At 48.5% G+C, this 21879-nt stretch overlaps 10 protein-coding genes across 10 annotated transcripts; 5 read left to right on the top strand and 5 right to left on the bottom strand.

The window, feature by feature from the left end:
- Nucleotides 1-1069: 1069 nt before the first annotated feature.
- On the top strand, nt 1070-1778 carry hob3 (BAR adaptor protein Hob3; the record flags this gene model as incomplete). The annotated part of the gene is made up of 2 exons (XM_064900341.1): nt 1070-1130; nt 1177-1778. The coding sequence occupies 2 exons, from the start codon at nt 1070-1072 to the stop codon at nt 1776-1778; spliced, it is 663 nt and encodes a 220-aa protein (XP_064753653.1).
- A 532-nt stretch (nt 1779-2310) lies between these two features.
- On the bottom strand, nt 2311-3405 carry LTR64_006005 (uncharacterized protein; the record flags this gene model as incomplete). Its single annotated transcript, XM_064900340.1, has 1 exon — nt 2311-3405. The coding sequence occupies one exon, from the start codon at nt 3403-3405 to the stop codon at nt 2311-2313; it is 1095 nt and encodes a 364-aa protein (XP_064753652.1).
- Nucleotides 3406-4537: 1132 nt separating this feature from the next.
- On the top strand, nt 4538-5908 carry LTR64_006004 (uncharacterized protein; the record flags this gene model as incomplete). The annotated part of the gene is made up of 4 exons (XM_064900339.1): nt 4538-4647; nt 4696-4863; nt 4951-5004; nt 5053-5908. The coding sequence occupies 4 exons, from the start codon at nt 4538-4540 to the stop codon at nt 5906-5908; spliced, it is 1188 nt and encodes a 395-aa protein (XP_064753651.1).
- A 1536-nt stretch (nt 5909-7444) lies between these two features.
- Nucleotides 7445-8330, bottom strand: CIR1 (putative electron transfer flavoprotein subunit; the record flags this gene model as incomplete). Its single annotated transcript, XM_064900338.1, has 2 exons — nt 7445-8158; nt 8256-8330. The coding sequence occupies 2 exons, from the start codon at nt 8328-8330 to the stop codon at nt 7445-7447; spliced, it is 789 nt and encodes a 262-aa protein (XP_064753650.1).
- Nucleotides 8331-9987: 1657 nt separating this feature from the next.
- LTR64_006002 (uncharacterized protein) lies at nt 9988-10604 on the bottom strand (the record flags this gene model as incomplete). The annotated part of the gene is made up of 2 exons (XM_064900337.1): nt 9988-10045; nt 10102-10604. 2 exons carry the CDS (start codon nt 10602-10604, stop codon nt 9988-9990), a joined length of 561 nt encoding a protein of 186 aa, XP_064753649.1.
- Nucleotides 10605-11781: 1177 nt separating this feature from the next.
- SMP3 (alpha 1,2 mannosyltransferase) lies at nt 11782-13682 on the top strand (the record flags this gene model as incomplete). The annotated part of the gene is made up of 3 exons (XM_064900336.1): nt 11782-11890; nt 11942-12515; nt 12560-13682. 3 exons carry the CDS (start codon nt 11782-11784, stop codon nt 13680-13682), a joined length of 1806 nt encoding a protein of 601 aa, XP_064753648.1.
- Nucleotides 13683-14065: 383 nt separating this feature from the next.
- RAD23 (UV excision repair protein rad23) lies at nt 14066-15490 on the bottom strand (the record flags this gene model as incomplete). Its single annotated transcript, XM_064900335.1, has 5 exons — nt 14066-15067; nt 15115-15194; nt 15243-15315; nt 15372-15419; nt 15473-15490. The coding sequence occupies 5 exons, from the start codon at nt 15488-15490 to the stop codon at nt 14066-14068; spliced, it is 1221 nt and encodes a 406-aa protein (XP_064753647.1).
- An 805-nt stretch (nt 15491-16295) lies between these two features.
- On the bottom strand, nt 16296-17347 carry MED6 (Mediator of RNA polymerase II transcription subunit 6; the record flags this gene model as incomplete). The annotated part of the gene is made up of 2 exons (XM_064900334.1): nt 16296-17197; nt 17248-17347. 2 exons carry the CDS (start codon nt 17345-17347, stop codon nt 16296-16298), a joined length of 1002 nt encoding a protein of 333 aa, XP_064753646.1.
- Nucleotides 17348-18642: 1295 nt separating this feature from the next.
- LTR64_005998 (uncharacterized protein) lies at nt 18643-20469 on the top strand (the record flags this gene model as incomplete). Its single annotated transcript, XM_064900333.1, has 2 exons — nt 18643-19054; nt 19091-20469. The coding sequence occupies 2 exons, from the start codon at nt 18643-18645 to the stop codon at nt 20467-20469; spliced, it is 1791 nt and encodes a 596-aa protein (XP_064753645.1).
- Nucleotides 20470-20874: 405 nt separating this feature from the next.
- Nucleotides 20875-21163, top strand: LTR64_005997 (uncharacterized protein; the record flags this gene model as incomplete). Its single annotated transcript, XM_064900332.1, has 2 exons — nt 20875-21075; nt 21119-21163. 2 exons carry the CDS (start codon nt 20875-20877, stop codon nt 21161-21163), a joined length of 246 nt encoding a protein of 81 aa, XP_064753644.1.
- Nucleotides 21164-21879: the final 716 nt, after the last annotated feature.

The raw sequence follows: 21879 nt of genomic DNA, 5'->3' as shown, positions 1-21879 counted from the left end.
TGCAATGACCTGTTCGCCAGGTGTTGCACGTGCCGCTGCAAGCACGCAATGTGTCGGGATATAGAAGTACTAACGAGCTGCAGCTGCTTGCGAAGCGACCTTGTGTTACTCAGGCAGAATCTGCACTTCATGTCTGAACTCGACTGCCATCTGAGCTGAGATTATGTTCAACACTTACTGGATAAGAGCTCAGCGACACATGTGAAAATTCTTGGTATCAAATGCATGGCCACCGTTGATGTTTCAGTGTGGTGTACTACTCCAGTCCTCTCTGTCAGGTGTCGGCCACAAAATAAGGTGAGGTATGGAAGCCATAATATAGTATCTTTGGATGATAGACTAGACGTAGCAATAACACGTTGTTCGAAGAGACTGTACTTCACCGTTGTGCAATTTGGTGGTACAGTGTAACAAACTCTCTTCCTAACGGGCTAACCTCGCTTGAAACAGGATACAAGCAGAGTTGGAGCAGATTGAAAAGATTCGAGGTCACGGTACAGTCTCACGAGAATCTATATCACACGATTTATGATGAATGAAAGGTGTGCTTCTATATTTGACAACCACGAGCAGACTGATGCTCTCGGAGTTAGAATATTCCGTCGCGACGTCATATGTGGTTAACGTGGCTTAGCCCGCTGATCGCCGATGTACTTAGTAGAGGCAGCCTTAAACGATTGTATGGCGCGTTGGAGGTACACACCAAGTGACCATTACTGCCAAACGATCTGGCATATTCAGCGACACTGTCAACATCCAAGTCTCGTCCAGTAGACCTATCCTCACAACTGGTCGACGTATCACGAACTAGACCCGAGCGCGACCCTTTCCAACAGCCGCCATAATGTCGTGGGCAGGCTTTAAAAAGAATGTCAACCGGGCGACGACCCAGGTGATGATGAAGACAGGTGGGTCGAGGCCAGCAGGTGTTGCTACACGGCTGCTTACTTCGGCTAGGGCATGTCGAAAGGACAAATGATCGTGATTACGAGGTAGAAGAGAGGTACGCGAAGCACTGGCAAGACCGCAAGTCCCGATGCTAACGACTTCGCGTAGACGGTACCGCACAATGGAGGCTGCGGCAACGAGGTTGCAAAAAGAAGCAAAGGGATATCTCGACAGTCTTAGAGGTGTGCCTGGTCATAACATCCACCTGGATTGAACTAACAATCGCAGCCATGACCGCCTCACAGATGCGCATAGCCGAAACCATCGACGCATTCTATGGAGATGCTGGAACACGCGACGGTGTATCTAGGTCATACAAACAAGCAGTAGAGGATCTTGATGCGGAAACAATAAAAGCCCTAGATGGCCCATATCGAACGACGGTCCTCGACCCTATCTCCCGATTCTGCGCTTACTTCCCTGATATCAATGAATGCATAAAAAAGCGCAACAACAAACTGCTGGATTACGATGCGATGCGCGCCAAAGTCAAGCGACTGGTCGAGAAGCCCGACAAGGACGTCACAAAACTGCCCAGAGCCGAGAAAGAGGCAGAAATGGCCAAGCAGGCTTATGAGCAGTTGAACGAGCAGCTCTTTACCGAATTACCACAATTAATCGACTTGAGGGTACCATATCTGGACCCATCATTTGAAGCGCTTGTAAAGATTCAGCTGAGGTTTTGCGCGGAAGCATATAGCAGGATGGCTCAGGTGCAGCAGTATTTGGACGCCGACACGAGAGACCAGTATGCTAGGGGAGACTTGGACAACAGAGTCGAGCAAGTGTTGGCCGAAATTCGAGACTTGACAATCGCTGGCACCGTTTAGAGGGCGAAGGATCAGCAAGCATGATATTCTTAGAGCTAGACTCGATGCCCATGGCGGTGTTGCTTGACGACTTTCACCTCATGAACTAGAAACGTTGACATGTTGCATGACGATGGTGTAGGGGATCACAGGATCGCATGAGCAGACACTGATGAGTGAGCTTCACAGATTTGACGAAGCAAGATATGTATAGATGTTTATGCCAGCTTTCGAATCAAGCAATTGTAACTCCAAGACAAAAAGCTACTTTTGTGAACAGAGTCAAGAGTTTAGTCAAAGTTCTGCATTGACTGACAACTATTCTAACCATTGTACCCCTGCCATGCAAACAATCAATGTAAAGGTTCTGTTTATAGCGCAACCAGCGCTCTAGATATTCTAACATCTTCCTCCTTATGGTCACAAATACCTTCACATAACACCTTTCCCAGATTGATTGTCCTCAACTTCCATTTCGTGTGGTCCGCCCTGACCCACCAATCCCAGTGTCCAGTCCCTTCCATCACACCAAGCACTGCATAGCCGAACACATTCAGTCCAAGCTTATAGTCCTTCTTGCGAACTTCTGCGTATTGGTAGGTTGCTCAGAACACGCTGTGCTCCTGTCATCAAACATTTCCTCCTCCTCCTCTTCCGTACTTCTCTCGTCAAACAATTCTTCCTCCCCTGGCACGTAAGCCAAATCTTCTGCGCTGATCTCATCTGGATAGTATCCAGGTTCGCAATCGAGTCCTTTACGGCGTGAGTATGTCCATCGCTTTCCTCGAAACAATGGGTCGGAAGCCCGAGAGTAACTGAATTTGCGAACGCGTTGAGAGTATGACTGCGTTTTAGGTGGTGCTGAGGTTGCACTCAGTTGCGTGTTGGTGTCCTCCTCGGCATCCCTCGCTTTCGCATATATCTTATTGTCTTTGTCAGAGCGTGGTCGACGTGGTGCAGCCTTCGACATTTCCTCTATACTTTGCTCATTGTCACTTTCAATAGTCGGCTCAGTTTCAAAAGGTTCGCCCAAGCTCCACTCCCAGTCCCGAAGTCCGATGTTTCTCTTGAGCCTCCATGCTATGACCTGGCTTCGCCATTCACGTTTTGATTCCTTCATATCTTGTTTGTACTTTTCACTCGCCTCCAGATGTTTGACCATAGCATTACTGGGAAGCAGCATCTGGTATGTTGAGAAATAGAACCGTGGCCTTCCGTTTTCCAGTATTGGGTTTTCTGGCTGATTGTCTTCCACTCGAGCATGCGCTCGTCTCGCTTCTTCAATTTCAACGCTCCATTTTTGAAGCTCGGGATGCGTGGCTGATGTGCTTATTTCTTGATGGTGGATGACTTTGACTGACATTTCCGGACTTGCTCTCAATTTTGCTGGCCGTCGCAGTTGGGATGCTCCTTGGTATTTTGGTGATTGTTGGATACCGTTTGTGAGGCGCTTCCGCTTGTGGTTGTCAGGATTGGCTGTAATAATTGGCTGCATATCTTTGCTCAGAACGTAGGTCTGATTTTGTAAGTCAGGCTTGCCTAGAGGCAATTGAGGTATCATATTGCGAGGAGATATCATCCTTTCGAATAGCAGTGTTGGAGTAGTTGTAGTGGAAGCCATCTCGATTATACCGGAAATGAAAGGCATCTTAGTATCACTTCTCGATCTCGAAGATGTTGTGCTCGGGTCACGATCGTTACAATCACTTAGTGAATTCGATTGTGTTTGGCTTTATCTCGGTCACTGATAGTCGAATCACAGTTTTGTTCGCTTTGCATGCACAGAGAAAGAAGGGACAATGCAGAAGTTCGAGCAGAGCTTTATGGCATAATCAATGAGCATGTTGTTAGCTTTTGCTTCCGTGAATAATGTTGCCTGGTACCCAGACATCCTCCTCGTCCGCCATTACTCGATTGTCTGCTGTGCTAAACAGACCGGACTCTCGTCGAGCATGTTTAGCGAACCATGTGCGCTCTTTGCTAGTTATTTCTGAGATCGAATTGTGCTCACCGTAAGGTCCTCCAGGAGAACTATGGCTGTCTGTATGCTCGCCAGTCTATGCACGTTGTGACACCGTTGCCATCGTACCACCGACGATGCCTACCGCTGTGAGGCACTGGGGGAACGTATCTAGCCATGGTCGATGCTTCTGACGCTTAAGATTGACAACGAGCAAGATATTGGATCAGTGGTGTAGTTGAATGAGTAGAGATAAATAAGACATGGTCCGTGCGTAGATCAACTAGATTATTGCCGATTGATCGCCCACATCCACAGGGATCTGCGGCAAGTAGATTGGCTCCACGTCCTTGCATGCTAGCGAGAACAAGGCACGTGTGGTCGAAGGGTTATGAGTGGTCTGAGCACATGCTCTCATTTCCTTCTAACCCTCGATGCGGCTCAACAAGTTCGAGAATGTCAAAACTCTATCATACTGTCAGTGACATTCCGATCGTGCGACCAAGCCTTCAGGTTGCAGGTAGTCGCGGATTTCGGAAGCATGGACGACGTGTACCTGTCTGGGCATTTTAAGCTTCGACAGCCCATGACGTTGTTGACCATCAAATTTAGACGGCGTGGATACGATGACCACCCTGATCAGGTTTACTGGGCAGGCAGCACGCGACTTGGAAGCTTCACCTAGTCATCGACCTCTTTCACTGCTCTAGATAAAGGTCGGCCTGGTTGACCATCTTCTCGCTCAACGGTTGTGATCTACTCACAGAAGCACACAACCGAAGACTTACGCTAGCTAGAGCGACAGCCAAACCAAAGGAAAATGCCTCCAGGATTTGACGCGGCGGACATTGAGGATGACCCTTCATCCAAGTATCGAGGCGTCTCAGGGCCTCACGCCAGCCTTAAGGAGAGACTTTCGCATTTTACATGGTAAGGAGGACAGATATTCGGCTTAGAGACTATATTAACAGCAGCCAGGTCGAACTTTGCCTGCACGATGTCTACAGGAGCGATTGCTGTTGTGATAGCTGGGCAGCCTTTCCAGTTTAGGGGCTTGAGAACCATTGGCAAGATCTTCTTCATCCTCGACATAGTGTTGCTAGTATGCTTTAGCATGGCAATTTCTTACCGTTTCTGGATGAACCCGTAAGTAACCACGAAATCTATACAGCAGTCCACTCGGTATCTGAGAATCGAGAAAAGGCCAAGGGACCTGTAGCTGATAAGCCTTAGGCGGAAAATCACAAAGTCGTTACACCATCCACCAGAAGCACTATTTTTTGGAAGGTGAGTATTCTGAACGCCTTCCATGACTTCTGATCTGACAGATAACAGTTTCTGGGTGTCTATCGCTCTTGTTTTGAACTGCATGCAGCAGTATGGCGTGCCGAGTTCTGGGCCATGGCTAGTATCGACACTCGAGGTTCTATTTTGGCTGTACGCTGGTTGTGCACTACTCGTGGCTATCTTCCAATATCTGACCCTTTTCGTTGCGGAAAAGATGCCAGTGTCCTCGGCGTTGCCAGCCTGGGTGTTCCCCGTGTACCCTTTCCTAGTTATCGGACCACTTGCAGCGGTTATAATTCCTAATCAACCACTGGAATCTGCGCTTCCTATATTCGTTGGCGGTATCGTCTTTCAAGGCTTGGGCTGGACGGTTGCCATGTTTATGTACAGCATTTACCTTGCAAGACTCATGTCAAATACACTACCAGCACCTTCGACACGACCTGGCATGTTCATCTCTGTTGGGCCTGCTGGATATACGTCTGCAGCACTTGTCGCCTTAGGAAACCAAGCAACGTCAGTGATTCCTTCGAGCTTCTTGAGCTTACCCGACTTTGATGTCGGTGCTGCTATCAAGGTCATGGGTGCAATGGCCGGCATGTTCCTCTGGCTAGTGGCGTTCTGGTTCTTTGCTCTGTCGCTCGTGGGCGTTTTGGCAGGAGCGAGACAAATGACATTCACACTAAACTGGTGGGCTTTCATCTTCCCTAACGCTGGCTTGACCTTAGCTGCAATCCAGATTGGGAATGCATTGGACAGTGATAGTATCAGAGGAGTTTGTTCGGCAATGACTATATTGCTTGTCATGGCCTGGATCTTTGTCGCCATATCTCACATCAGAGCCTTATTCCGCAAACAGATACTGTTCGAAGGGAAAGACGAAGACGATGGCATGGTATTGTGATCTGTCCCATGTGCGATCAGATATTAGCATTTCCACGATCTTCTTACTATAGTGACTTGTTAGATCATAATAATACCAGTTAACTGTGTTTCCGAATTCTTTGACCTCTGCACACATGTCTTTGAAATCCAATTCCTAGCATTCAGCACAACCAGGCGCCAAACCTATTCGACCAGAAACCAACAAACCTCCTTCATCTTCCAGACCTTGCTCGCCGGAAAAAATGTACCAAAACATCACCGAAACGCCAGCCGCGGCAAATTGTGCTCAATGTCCAAACCCCATCAGATGTAGTTGTCCCATGCCCAAGTGGATCCTCCCTCGACGCTCCCATATGCCATTGCTCCACATCAGGGTCCCCTACCCTCGAACCCTGAGAATAGTCCCTGATTATACTTCCAAAATGCTTCATGCCTGCTAAGCTTCCACCAAATTGTCCCACGTGCCATGTGCTGCAATAGACATGCAGAAATCATACATGTATCTTCGGCCCATATCTTCTCTGAAGGTCTTGCTCCGCAAGACGTAGTCGTTCCCTATATCCCGCCACAAACTGTACTGTTTCCTTCGTGGGTTTGACAGCATTCTCGTACTTTTCCATGATTTTCTCGATCCTATACCATAATAGCCTAATTTTTAGGAGTCTGATTCTGGTATCAAGGCTGACTTTTCGAGCCGGCCATGCTGTGCGCCGGTTGTTGTGCATATGGACTAGTACTGTGGGTTTGACCTGTCCTTTGCGTAGTCGCTTGCATGGACAGGATGGATGACAGTCTGAGGTAACGGTATTAGCAATTGGATCTTAAGCCAGAGAGAGCTGAAGGACGATCTGCTTACCTCGTTTTTTATATTCCTCGATTTGGGTTGCTGTTAGTCTTGAAGCAGCTCGGCTAGTTTGAGATCGTGTAGTAACAGCCATTGTGTAAATCGTTTGATTTTAGTAGTTGTGTTGTGAATCGAAGTGCAAGATTGTTGATAATTGTGTCTTGATTCAAGGTATTTTGTATAGCTGGTGTGTAAGCTGTAAGAGATACGAGGAGAGCAAGAGCATGACTTATAGCTGTTGGAAGTATAGCTGTTCCCAAATCAAAGATCAAGGTCCTCAGAGCAAGTTCTTGTCATTGTGCATTTTTCTGGGGCAGTCCATCAGATAAGACCTGAGCAATATCTATCGTCAATCGATAATTGAGTACCGTACCGTACCTTGAACGTTCGAGGTTCAATGATGGTCGAAGGCAGCTGTGAAAGCAGGTCATGCCATTGAGCGCCCTTACCGCATCGTGAACAATCGGGCTGATTTGAAATCTCAATGTACTCATGGAAAGCCGACAACAACGAAGGTCTTGTGGATAATTTCATTGGTCTTCCTCACTGGTTAATGGTCTTGATGTAAGTATTCCAACAGTGTGACATGCCGAGTCATAGCATTAGTCCGTCGACATGAAAAGATGTGCATACGCATAAAACAGGCGGGGTTTCCGAGGCATGTTGATCGTAAGCTGTACAATATCTATCTGTGAGTAACCTACCGTTTGATTATAGCACACCCAACTCCTTGAACTTGGAAATCATGCCATCAACATCTTCTACCTTACCACCGCCCTGCCGCGCAGGTGGTTCTTCAACTTTGATGGTCTTCAGTCTAAATGCCTCTTCCAGCCCGTAGTCTTTTAAACTCTTCTTTTCCATCTTCTTCTTTTTGGCCTTCATGATGTTCGGCAGGCTAGCGTATCTTGGCTCGTTGAGCCGCAGATCTGTGGTGATAATCATGGGGAGTTTGGCTTTGAGCGTTTCAACGCCCCCATCTACTTCTCTTGTCACAGTGACTTCGTCGCCATTGACCTCTACTTTTGCTGCCTGTGTAGCTTGTGGCCAGCCGAGCAGAGCCGCGAGCATCTGCCCTGTCTGGCCACTATCGTCGTCGATTGCTTGCTTTCCTAGAAATATCAAGTTGACATTCTCCTTTTCCGCAGCGGCCTTCAACAGCTTCGCTACCTGCAATGGCTCTAATGGCTTGTCCTCTGCAACATCAACATGTATCGAACGGTCGGCACCCATGGCCATAGCTGTGCGTAGGGTGTCCGCGCATTTCGCTGGACCTGCAGAGATAGCAATAATCTCGTCTACCGGTAGCTTCTTTTCGCGCATACGTGCTGCTTCTTCAATCGAGAGCTCGTCAAAAGGGTTCATCGAGTGCTTGACGCCTTGAGTTTCCACGCCGCTTTTGTCAGACTTTACTCGTGGTTTCACCTAGCACTTGTCGTCAGCAAAGCCCAACTACCTCGCCATACGACGATCGATGCGGAGTGTATCCAGACATCCTCTCGTGCTTCGCTGGACAACGTACTGCATAGTCGATGACACGTTTTACAGGTACTAATATCCGCAGCTTCTGCGACATCCTTACTGCTGTTGGCTGCATGTTGGAGGATAGGTACGGCGATTGAAGTCGACGAGGTTGAGTGTAGCACTATAGCACAAGCTGGTAGAGTAAACAGCGAGAAAAGACCGAATTCAATATGCTGAACATTCCAAGCTCAAACCAGAAAGGCGTATTCGACCTCGGCGATCGCAAACCAAACGCCCTTGCAGATCGTCCGGCGTGAGGCATGTCATCACCGCACCGGTTTGCAGCGGACCATAAATTCATGCCTGAAAATCCAGGTAGCTTCCGGCGCACCTACTTTGTTAGGACGAGCCAAGACCGCAATGTGCGGAAAATTGGGTCTAAGTCGGGATCAACTTCGCAGCAGGACCTCTACGATTGCACTTTGTATAGTCACAGAAAGATCTTCTCGATATCGACGACAAGCCGTCAAGATGCCGGTATGCTCGACGCCTTACCCTTACACGTCATGGCTTCACTGGAAAGCCGAACACAATCACGTAATTAAAGGACGACTGCTAACACGATGTTCCTCAGAGCCACAAGACTTTCCGAACGAAGCAGAAGCTGGCTAAGGCCCAGAAACAAAACAGACCAATCCCTCAATGGATCCGATTGAGAACCGGTAACACCATCAGGTACGATATATCTTCTTCAGGCATATTCGAGCATGGGTAGTGGCAGACTTGGGTCCAAAGGGAGGAAGACACGAGGACATGCAGAAAAGATTGCCGGGCAAATGCTAATGCTCTATGCAACAGATACAATGCCAAGCGGAGGCACTGGCGAAAGACTAGAATCGGAATCTAGACGACTCCTCGAAGACCTTCCGTTTCTCTCGCCATTACGAAGCAGATTATGTCAGTCAGATAGGACGACCAATAGTATTCCACGAAGTGAGCGACGAGGTTGTCAACGGCACGGGAGGGTGCACATGATGCGACATGGAGGCGACGTAGCAAGGCATACTTTTCACCGAGAGATTAAGGTTGTGGGACAAATGAGAGGTTTCTGATCGCTGCATGCTCATGATGCTCGGGGATACAAGCACTCAGATCTTAGCAACGGCTGACCAAAGCATACGAGTCTGAACTGCAGGGACGTGTCTTCATCCTTGTACTCTTTCTGCTTCATTCCCACATTGTCAGCCTATCTCTTCGCACTATCAATCTACGACTAGTCTTGCCTACAGTGACGTGAGGACGAGTTGCCAGGACACACATCCAGCCGCCGGCGAATGTAATTCGCACCTGAACACAGTAGGGTTTCCCCAGTATATCTCTCTCACACAGGTTTGGTAATCGCACATTCGTCGTGTATTGTACGGAGTGCCCCGATGATTGGATCTGGAATTGAGGCAATGCATTGTCTAAGAGATAATTCAGTCAAGTACTGTACATAAGCTGAAATCGCGGTGAGCAGCAAGACCAATTCAAGTACAGCGTTTCTAAGAGTACGTGAGGAAAAGGGTTTGTAGAAGTTGCTTTTTCTGGCATACTCCGTCTGCAGTGTCAGTACGATGCAGTACTGGTGATGTTTAGCTCGGCCATGCATAAAACCGCGTCGCCATTGTCTAACTCTTTGGTAGATAGAGCTAAAGCTCTTTGAAAACATGCTATGCTCTCTCGCATCGCCTTCTCGGCAAGTCCATAATTGACAAGCAGCCCATTTGAACGCCCTTCGCGTTAATCATTCATTTTAACACCTTCGTCATGCGTCGACCATCCGGAGAACCTAGATAATTGGGACATCTATCGACTGGAAAGCAGTTAGTGAATGAGTTTCGACGTTGACGTTTATCACTTACTCCTCCGCCCATTCGTTCTCCCTTCGGATCTGATCCTCCTCTTCTGGAGTAAAGTCGTTCTGGATGTTGAACGTCTTTCGGATCTCCTCGGGTGATTTGCCTTTGATCATGTTGGCGACTGTTTTGCAGCCTACATCTAGCAATTGCTTGATATCGAGATAGTTCGCAGCTAGAATGATCTCAAATAACATCTCTTGGTCAACCTGCATAAACTTCTGATCCCACTCGTCGATGTCTGTAGACTTCTTTCGTGAGTCCGAGTCGTCGTCAGTCGTTGGAGCAGGATCAGCCCGGTGGTGGGTGCACCATTCGATGACTTTCTTGAGGACTGCGGCATTGACGTTGGGGATGGGGATAGCTTCTGTCATAGCCTCCTCACCAAGATCGCCGACCATATTCTTGATCAGGACTGAGCGCTCGGCGACATCCTTGTCTACTGTAATTTGCTCGCCATCGCCGGACTCAAGCTTGAGCTGACTTTGCTCGCTCTTTTCTCCTGACATGTTGATTGTTGTATGTAGAGGGAATCTCGGTGACTTGTCGAGGTGAGAGTTCTTTGAAGAAGTTAGTCAATCTGAAGATCGAGAGGCGGTTGTGTGTAGTCGAATGGTGACTGTGGATGGAGAAAGAAATTATTGAGGAATGCAGTCTGTAAGAGTAGGGTATTCATGCACGTTGCAAGCGACGCGGGTCAGATTGGTGTTTGTTGGCAGAGTAAGTTACAAGCCTTGGTGACAGCCAGATGTTTGTGACAATCGTGACAGGAAAGTGCCGTTTGCGGGTCCTTGCCTGTTCACAATAGGCACACCACTGCAGTGCGGAGCTCCAGCACAAAGCCCGGGGAACTGCTTGATCGTGATACGTACCGGACGCTTGGGGGACAGGTTTACTGAATTTATGCTCTAGTGTATGTATTGAAGTAGGAGCGTCGTGAACTTCGAAGATGTTCTGTAAGAAGGATGAATGGAAGTGATGGGGACAATATTCCGGCCAGGAATCGAGTAAGTCCTGGAAACAGATGACGAGGCTTGCTTCACCAAATGATCATCAGGCAGCCACTTCCAAATTCACTACAGTATGACCCTCACTTCAATATCACAATTCTGCGATGAGCGGCGATTGCCAATTTATACATAGCTCACACTGTAAGTTACAAGCAAGGCGTAGTGTTCGCAGGCAACCGAGCAGATTACTGGTAAGCCTTGAAGGCATCCTTGCTGGATTGAATTTAAGCTCAATTCTTGCCTGACTCAGTGACCGGTATCGTGGCTAAACCCTGGTAAGTTAGTGTTCAGGACCCTGCAGAAATAGGCTGTTGGCAGCAGCCTGCAAGTGCTTGCATGCAAATGAGTTGCAGCATATCTGTGAAGACTTTTCGTTCAATCACTTCTACTACTCGGGAAGGCTCTGCTTAGATACATTCCTCAGCCTATTGTCAGATACACGGGATTTACAAGACGAGCTGACCAGAGAGTGTTCAGTCGCAACATTTTATATTGCCAAAGCAAGATACAACCAGAATCGTCAACAGTGCCAACGCGTGTTCGGAAGTGCAACGTGGTCATCTGCATCACTTCCAACTTCTATGTCTTCGCAAATGCTCGTTGCTCAAGATTGTACCACCATTCCTTTTGACAACATGCATTCGTCCTCACCTCCTTTCATTGACGATTGGTAGCAATGTGGAGGCGCACTTACTTGCTCCTGCTGTTCCTTCGTGTCTATTTCGCGTTCTCCTCGAGCTATCTACATCCTGATGAGATCTTCCAAGGACCAGAAGTCGTCGCAGGTCGGTCGCGAACAATATTCGAGTCCGATACTAATACTGATCTATTCGTAGGGGAACTATTCGCATTCCACAATGTGCGAACCTGGGAATGGACCGTCGCGAAGCCCATTCGGAGTGTGTTTCCATTATGGCCAGTATATGGGTTGCCAATGGCCTTGTTGAAGGCATTGTGGTCAAGAGAAGGTGATGGTGTGGTATCTCCATCTGTCATATACTACACTCTCCGATTTGTCATGTTCGTTCTTTGTTTCGTGCTGGAAGACTGGGCCATCTATGAACTTGTGCACTCTCCAAGAAAGCGAAAGGATGCTGTCACACTGGTCGCATCATCATATGTGACCTGGACCTTTCAAACGCATACTTTCTCCAACTCGGTCGAGACACTGCTCGTGCTCTGGTGCCTGGTGTTGATGCAGAGAATAGCAGGCAACGGCTCACAAACCCGACCATCAAGTCCTTCCGACGAGAAACCAGGACTCAGCTCCGATGCTGTACCTCGAAGACTGTACATTGCTTCTGGGTTGATTCTGGGGTTCTTGGTTGTGTTTGGCTTTTTCAACAGGATCACTTTTCCAGCTTTTCTATTGATACCCGGCATACAACTGCTGCCACATCTTTTGAATAGGTAGTGGCATTCTCCCCGCTACAAACCAGACTAACGCTCAGCAGACCTCTAGCTTTGATAGCTTTGCTAGTTTCAGGCGCCTTCTGGCTCTTTGTCGCAATCGCAACAGATACTGCTTTCTACACCGGACCAGCCGCGACCACATCCTTTTCAGCACTATTCGGTTACATCCATACCATGCCTATCATTACACCTATCAATAATCTCATGTACAACACCAAAGCCTCGAACTTAAAGCAGCACGGCCTGCATCCTCACTACCAGCATATTCTAGTCAACCTTCCTCAACTACTCGGGCCGGCGCTTTTATTGCTAGTGCCTCGCCCCTTTCACTTCTCGAGCTTCAATGTGGAACATATGCTTCGCAATACACGACTCACAGCCGCCATTACAGGCACGGTCATCCTCAGCATAATTCCACATCAAGAACCTCGTTTCCTGCTTCCATGCATTCCTCTCATTCTCACCTGTGTTTGTCTGCCAGACTCCAAGCTCTGGCGCAGGCGCTTCTGGACCGCCTGGCTGATCTTCAACGGTATCATGGGCGTTTTGATGGGTATCTACCACCAGGGCGGCATTGTCTCCGCACAGCTGGCAATGCCCGACCTCATCCAGAACTCTCTCACGAATACGCAGAGCACAGCGAAGCAAGTCGAAGTCTACTGGTGGAAGACATACCCTCCCAGCTTGTACATGCTAGGAGCACCAATACGGAACCCGTTTACAAACGAGGTCATCGACGTCACGACAGACCCCTTACTCGGTGCAAACAGAACAACCCTTCTAAACAGCCTGACAGCCAATCTAGATTCCTGCGAAAGTCGTGGCTCTATGCTTCACAAGTTCACCAGCGCAATCTCGTCCGACAATCCACACCAAGTCATCCTCGTAGCACCCTTCTCCGCCTTTCGCTTCGACTCAGAAGCCACAATACCGCCAATCTCAAACTTCACATTCGTCCTGCCAGACAGTCATAGCCCTAACGATAGAACAGGCAACGGCCTACGTCTGACACACCTAACGACGTTCAGAAAGCACATCAACCTGGACGACATGGATTTCGGAGACGACGGAATTCTAGCTACGCTGAAAAGAGTCGTGGGACTGAGAGGATTAGGTGTTTGGAGGATTACGGCAGAGTGTGTCGGGCTAGAGGTGGAAATATAAAACGCTTCCTACAACTTGGTGAAGCCGAGGAATGAGGAAAGGAAATGCTTTTGCGAAGCTTGTACTTCATGATACCCAATAGACTATCTTTGGATTTGGCTCACACTCCATTCTCGCTATATCTTGTTCGCATGAACGCAGTAATCAGAGCCTGACATTTTTCCATACGATTGTCATCAATGCGTATCATTGCTTATGTCGAGACTACCTTGAAGTCTTTTGCTCAGCGTCAGAGCTATCTGGTCTGTTATAGTAGCAAGGCAAAAATACTGCTTCTTTCCATCATCGCGGGGAATGAATTCAGTGGTCAAACGACTCTGAATACGGGTGAAGCTACCTGGTCTGGCTGGATTGCAAGAAAGCCTTCTCCATGCTGTCACCTCTCAATCGTCGTCCTCTGGCTGCTCGAATAAAAAGTTCGCCGCAAGCTCCTCATTCTTGTCGCAAGCGAAGTAGGCTTGTATCACTCGTTGTCTTGGAAATCCTAAGCCGCACAACCTATCAATGGCATCCGATTCCTCTTGTGTGACGTTGATGATGCCTTGGCCAGGACCCCCTTCACCACCTTCTCCTAGATTGATATCTTCTGAGAGTAATTGCAGGAAAGCCTCAGAGTTCTGGCTGATTATCTGCGCAAGTTGCGGGTTGCCCTCGGCTACCTGTTGCAATATCGGTTCAAGCATGGCAGGCTGCTGCTGAACAAGTTGTCTCAGTTGTTGGAAATGTTCTGAGTTGCGCAGGAAGTCCATGTTGACTTGGTTACCCTGACCAGCTCCTGCAGCCGCACCAGCACCAGCTCCGGCGCCTAGACCTGCACCCAGGCCGGCACCAGCTCCAGCACCGGCTCTAGCACCACCTCTTGCTCCTTGACCTTGCGCCGCTTGTGCAGCAGCGTCAAAAAGATTGACTTCCTCAGAGGGTTGAGCCTCAGCAGCAGGCGCTTGCGTTGCAGCAGCTCCTGTACTTGTGGCTGGGGGTGAGGTAGTTCCTTGTTGTGCAGCCTGGGTCTGGGCTTGCGCTTGCTGCTGCCGTTGTTCTTGCTCTCTTTGGATATGCTCCGGGATGCCGTTCAAAAGGTATTCAATCGCACGATCGGGGTTGTAGTAGGCTGCCCTCAGTGCTGCCTCAGCGTCTGCTCTGGCAAAGCCCATTGCCTCCATCTCAGAGATTGCAGACTCGCCTCTATTGCCTACGAGCATGACTGATTCACCACCAAGGCCGGTGCCACCTGAAGCAGGCACTTGTGCAGGAGATGGCGTCGCTGGAGGGTTGTTGGTGACTGGAGCTGTACTCTGTTGTTGGGGAGTGGCAGGCTGTGCTGGGGTCGATGCAGCAGCTTGTGGTGTAGCAGGCGGCGCTGGCTTGGCCGCAGGCGCTGCTTTCGGCTGAAAACAATCAGTATGGTACTAGTACCAACGAAGTACGCTCTCACCTTGGAGATCATGCATACTATAAAGCCCTTCTCTTCGATCTTGTAGGACTCGACGGTGTTAGTGTCTGTAAGGATTTTGCCTGCACCTATTTAGTCCTGCCATCTTCTACCTCAAAGATAGTACATACCTGAATATATGAGCTTCTGTGAAGATGCTTCCCATCCCTTCTCTGTTGCAATCTTCTCTTTCACCTGAAGTACCTGTGGCAATAGATTAGTGCCGAGTTCAGGGTTGTCAAGGTTCGATGGATACGTACAGTGTCGGTGGGTTCAGCATCGATCGTGAACTTCTGTTGCTTGAGATCCTGGTGCTGTGTTAGCATCCTCGTTGAGTTGCTGCTTGCCACGATCGCCTTACTCTAAAGTTGAGCTTCATATTGACCCCACCTTCCTTGCGATTCTTTGATGCAGATGGTAGTGGTGTAGTTTAGTTGAGAATACGATGTTGTTCTGATCCGAATTGCAGAGATTGATTGAGGTTGACCGAGTTTTAGTCTCTAAACGATGTCGCAGAGTCTGTCTAGAACAAGAAATTAGACAATTGTCTTAAAAAGAGCAGCGGAGTTGTATACTCAGGCCGCGTTGCAGGCAGTGACGCATGACGCAGGCTCCACTCTACAGCATGTGTTCGCTCGAGTGTTTGTCCTTATTAGAAACAGTAGCAAATCTTGCATTTTATTCAGCTTGTATGAATTTCTGATATTGTCTGTCTATCCATAAAACTCCGCTACTGTGTGTCACCCATCGGACATGTCTACCCTTCCACCTTTCTTGCCTCGTTGCGCCAGCAGAATCGTTGAGACAGGTAGCAAGAGATTGGGTGCCGCTACAAGTGTAGTGCTTCAACCAGACACATTCCACTGAGCCCTTACACAACCTGCAACCATGGTCCTCTGCTAGCCCCCTTCAACAGAACTCCCAGCAAGAGCTTCAGCTGTATCCCTTCCACGACTGTGTTTGTCCAAGATGGATGTCAAAGCCTATGCGAAAGGAACGGTGTGTTTCGCTTGTGCTTGTTTCTAAGTGTCCCATATAGTCGTGTGCAGCATTGTGCTCGTTGTGGCTATTCACATGTACAGAAATATCGAACGCATGCTGGGACGGCCAAGAAGACTGCTCTCAGACAAGATCATGCCGGCCGCAACATGACCACTTCTCAAGCCCAACGACATGTATTTGCTTCAGACAAAGTCATTAGGTATCGTGCTCCTCTTTCGCTTTGGCTTTGGCTTTACAGCTTCCTCCCCGTCGTTCGTCAAGGCTCGAGTATCGGGAGAAGCAGGTATCGAAGATGGTTTGACCGATTGAGCGGGAGGCACTGGACTGTTCGCAACGGATGGAGCTCTTGACTTATTGTCTGCAACCTTGAGACTAGCGACAGGATCTTTCGTTCTTCCATGTCGAAAAGAGCCAGGCTCTCCGATTAGCGGCGCGTCGTCGTAGAACTGTCCTGCAAATTGTCTGGTCAAATTCAAGGCATTGACTAGAGTTCGTTCGTTAGAGGTTTGCTTAGCTGAATGGCCGGCTAGATCAAGGTCGCGAAGACTAGTTGTCCCATCCCGGTCTGGCATTGGTGTTCCCGCTGCACTTTGTCGTACATCATTTGGAGCTGTTGTTGTGGTCTTTTGGCCGGAAGGAAAATAAGTGTAGCCATAGGATGCAGAGAACGTCGGCAGTTCTGCTGCCGTCTTCAGAAGCTTATTCATTGTCAGCAGAGAGTTTAGCATGCGATGGTCGAAGATACTCTCAAGCCGAGGAGCTGGAAAGATGACTTCGTTCAGAATGTAGTAGTAGCCTAGCACTTTGTAGTCGTTTTTCCCAGTTCCATAACGATCCTGAGCCCTGATTGACCAGAAGTGTGAAAACTCCTCGCCATTAGGGCCCTTGAAGTGGCTTGGATTCTCCAATGCATCGATCTCTACAACATATTGAATACCTGTGTGTTTCTGTAGCTCAGCTTCGAACTTTTGTTTAGTGGCTAGGTATTTCTGCTCAAGCGCTGGGTCACCAGAATACTGTGCGGCAATTGCTTGGTTGCCTGAAATAGGAGCACAAAAAGGTGACTGCAGGAAATAGAAGAGTACTGTAATAATCAGCTTGCGAAGTACACCCAGTCATCTGGGACTGCTTCACCGTTATGTGAATGTAGATGGCCAAGGGTGCCACTGTAATTCACGATCCAGTCGTGGTCGAAGAAATATAGCGGCAGTCCATCTTCATCCTTTGCAGCCATGACAGATTTTATTGCATTAGGGTATGAATGACGATCACAGTCTACTATATCATGTCAGAACCTTCAATAAGATTTCTGCATGGCCAGAAGTTGTAATTTCGCCCTCAGGTTTGTCACATTTCGATCTTCAGAACACGACTCACCATTCCAACACGGAATCACGTGTCAGATTCTTCTTTCGTGTCAAGCGACGAAACTCCAATCTTTATTCATCGCGTTGTAACACTCTTCCACTCGTATTGATTCATGGACGTTTCGTATCGTCAATTTGTGTACAACGTGGGTTCGCCATGATATAGCGTGGAGTGTGAATGCAATTGGTGTTGAGTCGCCTTACGATTTTCAATGGTGATTGTCCTGATGGAGTCATCAGCAGAGAATTTTTACCGGCCGAAGAGTCAATATCTTCTCCTGTTGCAGTAAGAGCAGCTCACAGCTGCACAGAATGCTGACACCTACCTCATTGTTTTAGATTGATGTTCGTGCTTTTCGAGGGGTTGCGATTCTGACAATCTACAAATCCAGTGCTGTTTGAGGAGGCAGTTTCGATGTCAGACACAACACCAGTACTCTTCGTCGATGCATATGACTCTTTTACTAACAATATCGTCGCTCTATGTTACAGCTGTATCCCGTCGGCTAACATCAAAATCGTTTCCATAGACACGGATATCCAAGTACGATTCGGGATCAGCCTAGAGACCTATGTGTGCGGCTTCAGCGCGATCATACTCGGTCCTGGTCCTGGCGACCCGAGAGAGATATCCGATATTGGTCTCTTTAAGGATATTTTGAATATCGCCTCGGAATGCGAGATTCCAGTTTTGGGGATCTGCTTGGGGTTTCAGGCTCTTTGTCTAAAGTATGGCTGTAATATTGTCCGAATGAAATTGCCTTCCCATGGTCAGCCCAAGGTCATCAGGACAACAGGAGTTGATATATTCCAGGGTATACCTGGTAGTTCACAATTCAGCGCTATCAACTATAACAGCTTAGCCATTCGTACGTGCGATTTCGTGGGCAGGCACGAACTCCTTAGGCTCGATCAGTCATCCCCTGACTGCTCCTCAGTCTCGGAGGCATCGCTGGCCACCAAGGAAGAGAATTTTCAACGACTGGAACTACTGGCTTGCGATTATGATGGGTTCGCGATGGCTGTGCGGCATCACACATTGCCGCTATGGGGACTACAGTTTCATCCCGAGTCCTGTAGGTCTACAAGTGGTGAACACATCCTCAGGAACTGGTGGCAGCAAGTCAGAAAACACAATGCAAGTCGCGGGCGGATTCAAAACATGTGTCCAGCAAACTCGACACCTTCGTCGAATGTAGAAGAAGTGCCAACCAAAACCACCGTCAACGACCAGATACCTTTGTCGCCTTTGACCTTGGGGAGGGTTGCGTGGACTGTGGTCGATGCTTCTGCAATCACTTCTCAACAATTGTCCTCTCTATGCTTCGAAATGACCAAGGGTGCACCAGTCGCCATGCTGGAATCCACAGCCAAGGGACGCTACTGCATCTATGGCTTTACTGAAACAGATTCTGAGGTCCTCGAATACTCGACAGGAATTCTGAGATCAAGACGTGGAGATATCTTGCAAAGTGAAGAACCAGTGCCGCCTCATCAAGCATTGAATATTATCGAAAATAGGACAAAGATGAGCAGCTCTACAGATGGTTGTTCAGACATTCCCTTCTGGGGAGGTTGGATCGGTTTCTTATCTTACGAGATGGGTTTAGATCTGTTGAAGGTATCCTCAAACAGATCGCGGAATGTACCGGATTTCTCGTTCGTCTTCGTCGAGCGAAGCATGGTACTCGACCAGAGGACAGGAAATATTTACATACAATCGATTCGTCCCAAGGATCGTGATTGGATTCTACAGATCCAGGACCAAGTCTCAAAGCTCAGCACAATGAATCAATCATTTAGGTCGGACAAAAATATTTCATACCTGCAGCACATCCTAGCCGACGCGAAGTTCGCGATCCCGCATGAAGACGAGTACAAAACTCTGTTCACACATTGCGATGACCACTTGCATGCTGGGAATTCATATGAATTGTGCTTGACATGCGAGGCACGTATTGACATCGGCTGTCCCAAAGTCGAGACTTCATTTGATCTCTATCGCAATCTCAACAAACACAATCCAGTGCCATTCGCATCCTACCTCCACTTTCCGGCTGATGCAGCAAATTGCAGTGGCACAACCATACTCTCTACGTCTCCCGAGCAGTTTCTTTCTTGCTCGCGCAACGGCACACTCGACATGATCCCGATGAAGGGGACGGTTCAGCGTACACCGACGACAACACTTCAGGACGCCTACAGGATACTCGCTTCACCCAAAGAAGCAGCCGAGAATCTTATGATCGCCGACTTGATACGACACGACCTCTACTCTATTGTTGGCTGTAGAGCCTACCCGCTACATACTCAAACGTCGCATCCGAACAAGATCGTTGCTTGTCATTACCGTGGAGACCTTACACCTCCAAGTCTAGAGAACGACATCCATGATCCTCATGCACCTGAAGATCTTGCTCCTCACACAATACGAAGTCCATTGTCAATCTTGGCACTAAATTCTGTCGGAACCTTCGAGACAGTATATCAGCTGGTATCGCATATTCGAGCGCATCCACCACCTACACTTGATGTTAGTAATCCTCACGCAGTCATTGAACACAATCACTCCGCACTCCATCACGTGCTCCCGCCAGGTAGTATGACCGGCGCGCCGAAGAAGCGTTCCTGCGAAATACTCCAGCAGCTTGAGAATAGAAATCGGGGTGTGTATAGCGGAATTATTGGCTATATGGATGTTGGAGGCAGCAGCTGCTGGAGCGTGGCCATCAGGACAGCTTGGAGCAGTGCATCTGAGGACTATATAGCCGACACGAGCTTGCCCACTGGGAAGGACGGTGTCAAGTCCGATGATGTCGATACATTGGGGAGCCGAAGGCGAAAGATATGGCACGTTGGTGCTGGTGGTGCCATTACTGTTTTGAGCGAACTTGACGGCGAGTGGCAGGAAATGATAGGGAAAATGCGAAACGTGCTGAACGGCTTTCGGAAGGTGAAGGAGGAGCACCCTATCTGGCGTTCAGCTTGATTCTTGCCGCACCTAGGAGATATGTCGCGGACTTCGATGTTGATATTAGACTGGAATTTTAGGCATCGATCGTATTGTATTGCGATGCTGTGACTGCGAATCTATGGCCGTGTCTTGCCTATCACAATATCCAACTCTGTGAGAATGTGAATCGAATCAAGTGCAGTAGTGCCATGAAATGTCCTTGGCGAAAAGAGTTATGGATCAGCAGAATTGGTCTCGCGCGACGCGTCACAAGCCAACACGATCGTCACTTCTATATCCTGATTCGTGCAGACAAGAATAGTACTTTGATCTGTGCTGCCTAATAAGTTGAGGCGTCCAGTGGACTTGTTTTCGTCCCTAGCAGCAATATGTAATCAAGGCACTATCTGCTTGCGTGTAACCCGATCAATACCCAGCATCATGGGGACGATATTCACGAACGTCTACAGAGAAATTGGCCTCAAAGCATACGTTGAGTCTGCTCGCGATGTCAAGATTCTCTGCCTCCAGCGATTTGTACGTCTGACAGCTTATGGCGCGTCGACGTTGATACTCGTGCTTTATCTGGTTGACTTGGGCAATTCTGTATCACGCACAGGATTGTTCATGACCTTGACGTTGGTAGGAGATGTGGTCGTTTCCCTCATACTCACTCTGGTTGCAGACAAGCTTGGACGAAGACGACTTCTTGCATTTGGCTCACTATTGATGACTGCAAGTGGTATCGTATTTGCCCTGAGTGGTAATTTCTGGGTGCTGTTGCTTGCAAGTGTTATTGGGGTTATATCGCCTAGTGGCAATGAGATCGGACCTTTCAAGGCTATTGAGGAATCAACTATCTCGCAGCTTACACCCTCTTCGGAGCGCAGCAGTGTGCTTGCATGGTACACGTTGTCTGGAACAGCAGGTGTGGCTCTAGGTACAATCGTGTGTGGATGGGTCGTGCGAGTTCTGCAAAGCCAACACGGGTGGCAGCCTGTATCAACTTACAGGTTGGTCTACGCAGCCTATGCGGCTCTTGGCATAGTGAAGTTTCTATTGTGTCTACTATTGAGTCGCTCGTGCGAGCTTCAGCAGGTCGAACAAACACCAAAACCAACGAGTAGCCACGAGCGTCAACCCCTGCTCGCGAATGAGCAACGTCAGCCAGGTCCCGAACTTAACTCGACCAAATCCACGTCTGATACCCGGTTGCTACCTTCACTGTCCTCAGAGACCAAATCACTCGTGCTGAAATTGGGCCTCTTGTTTGCAATGGACAGTCTGGCTTCAGGTTTGTCACCATCGTCTTGGATGATATACTACTTCTCTAGAAAGTTTGGCCTTGACGAGAGCAAACTTGGAAGCTTGTTCTTCGTCACCAACATAATCTCTTCAGCCTCGAACTTAGCAGCATCGTCTCTTGCTCGACGAATTGGACTAGTC

This window comes from Lithohypha guttulata (assembly GCF_036872675.1).
Source record: "Lithohypha guttulata strain CCFEE 5908 chromosome Unknown scaffold_4, whole genome shotgun sequence".
NCBI lineage: Eukaryota > Fungi > Ascomycota > Eurotiomycetes > Chaetothyriales > Trichomeriaceae > Lithohypha > Lithohypha guttulata.
Note: the sequence above shows the minus strand (reverse complement) of the source record. Positions and strands in the feature narration are given on the sequence as shown.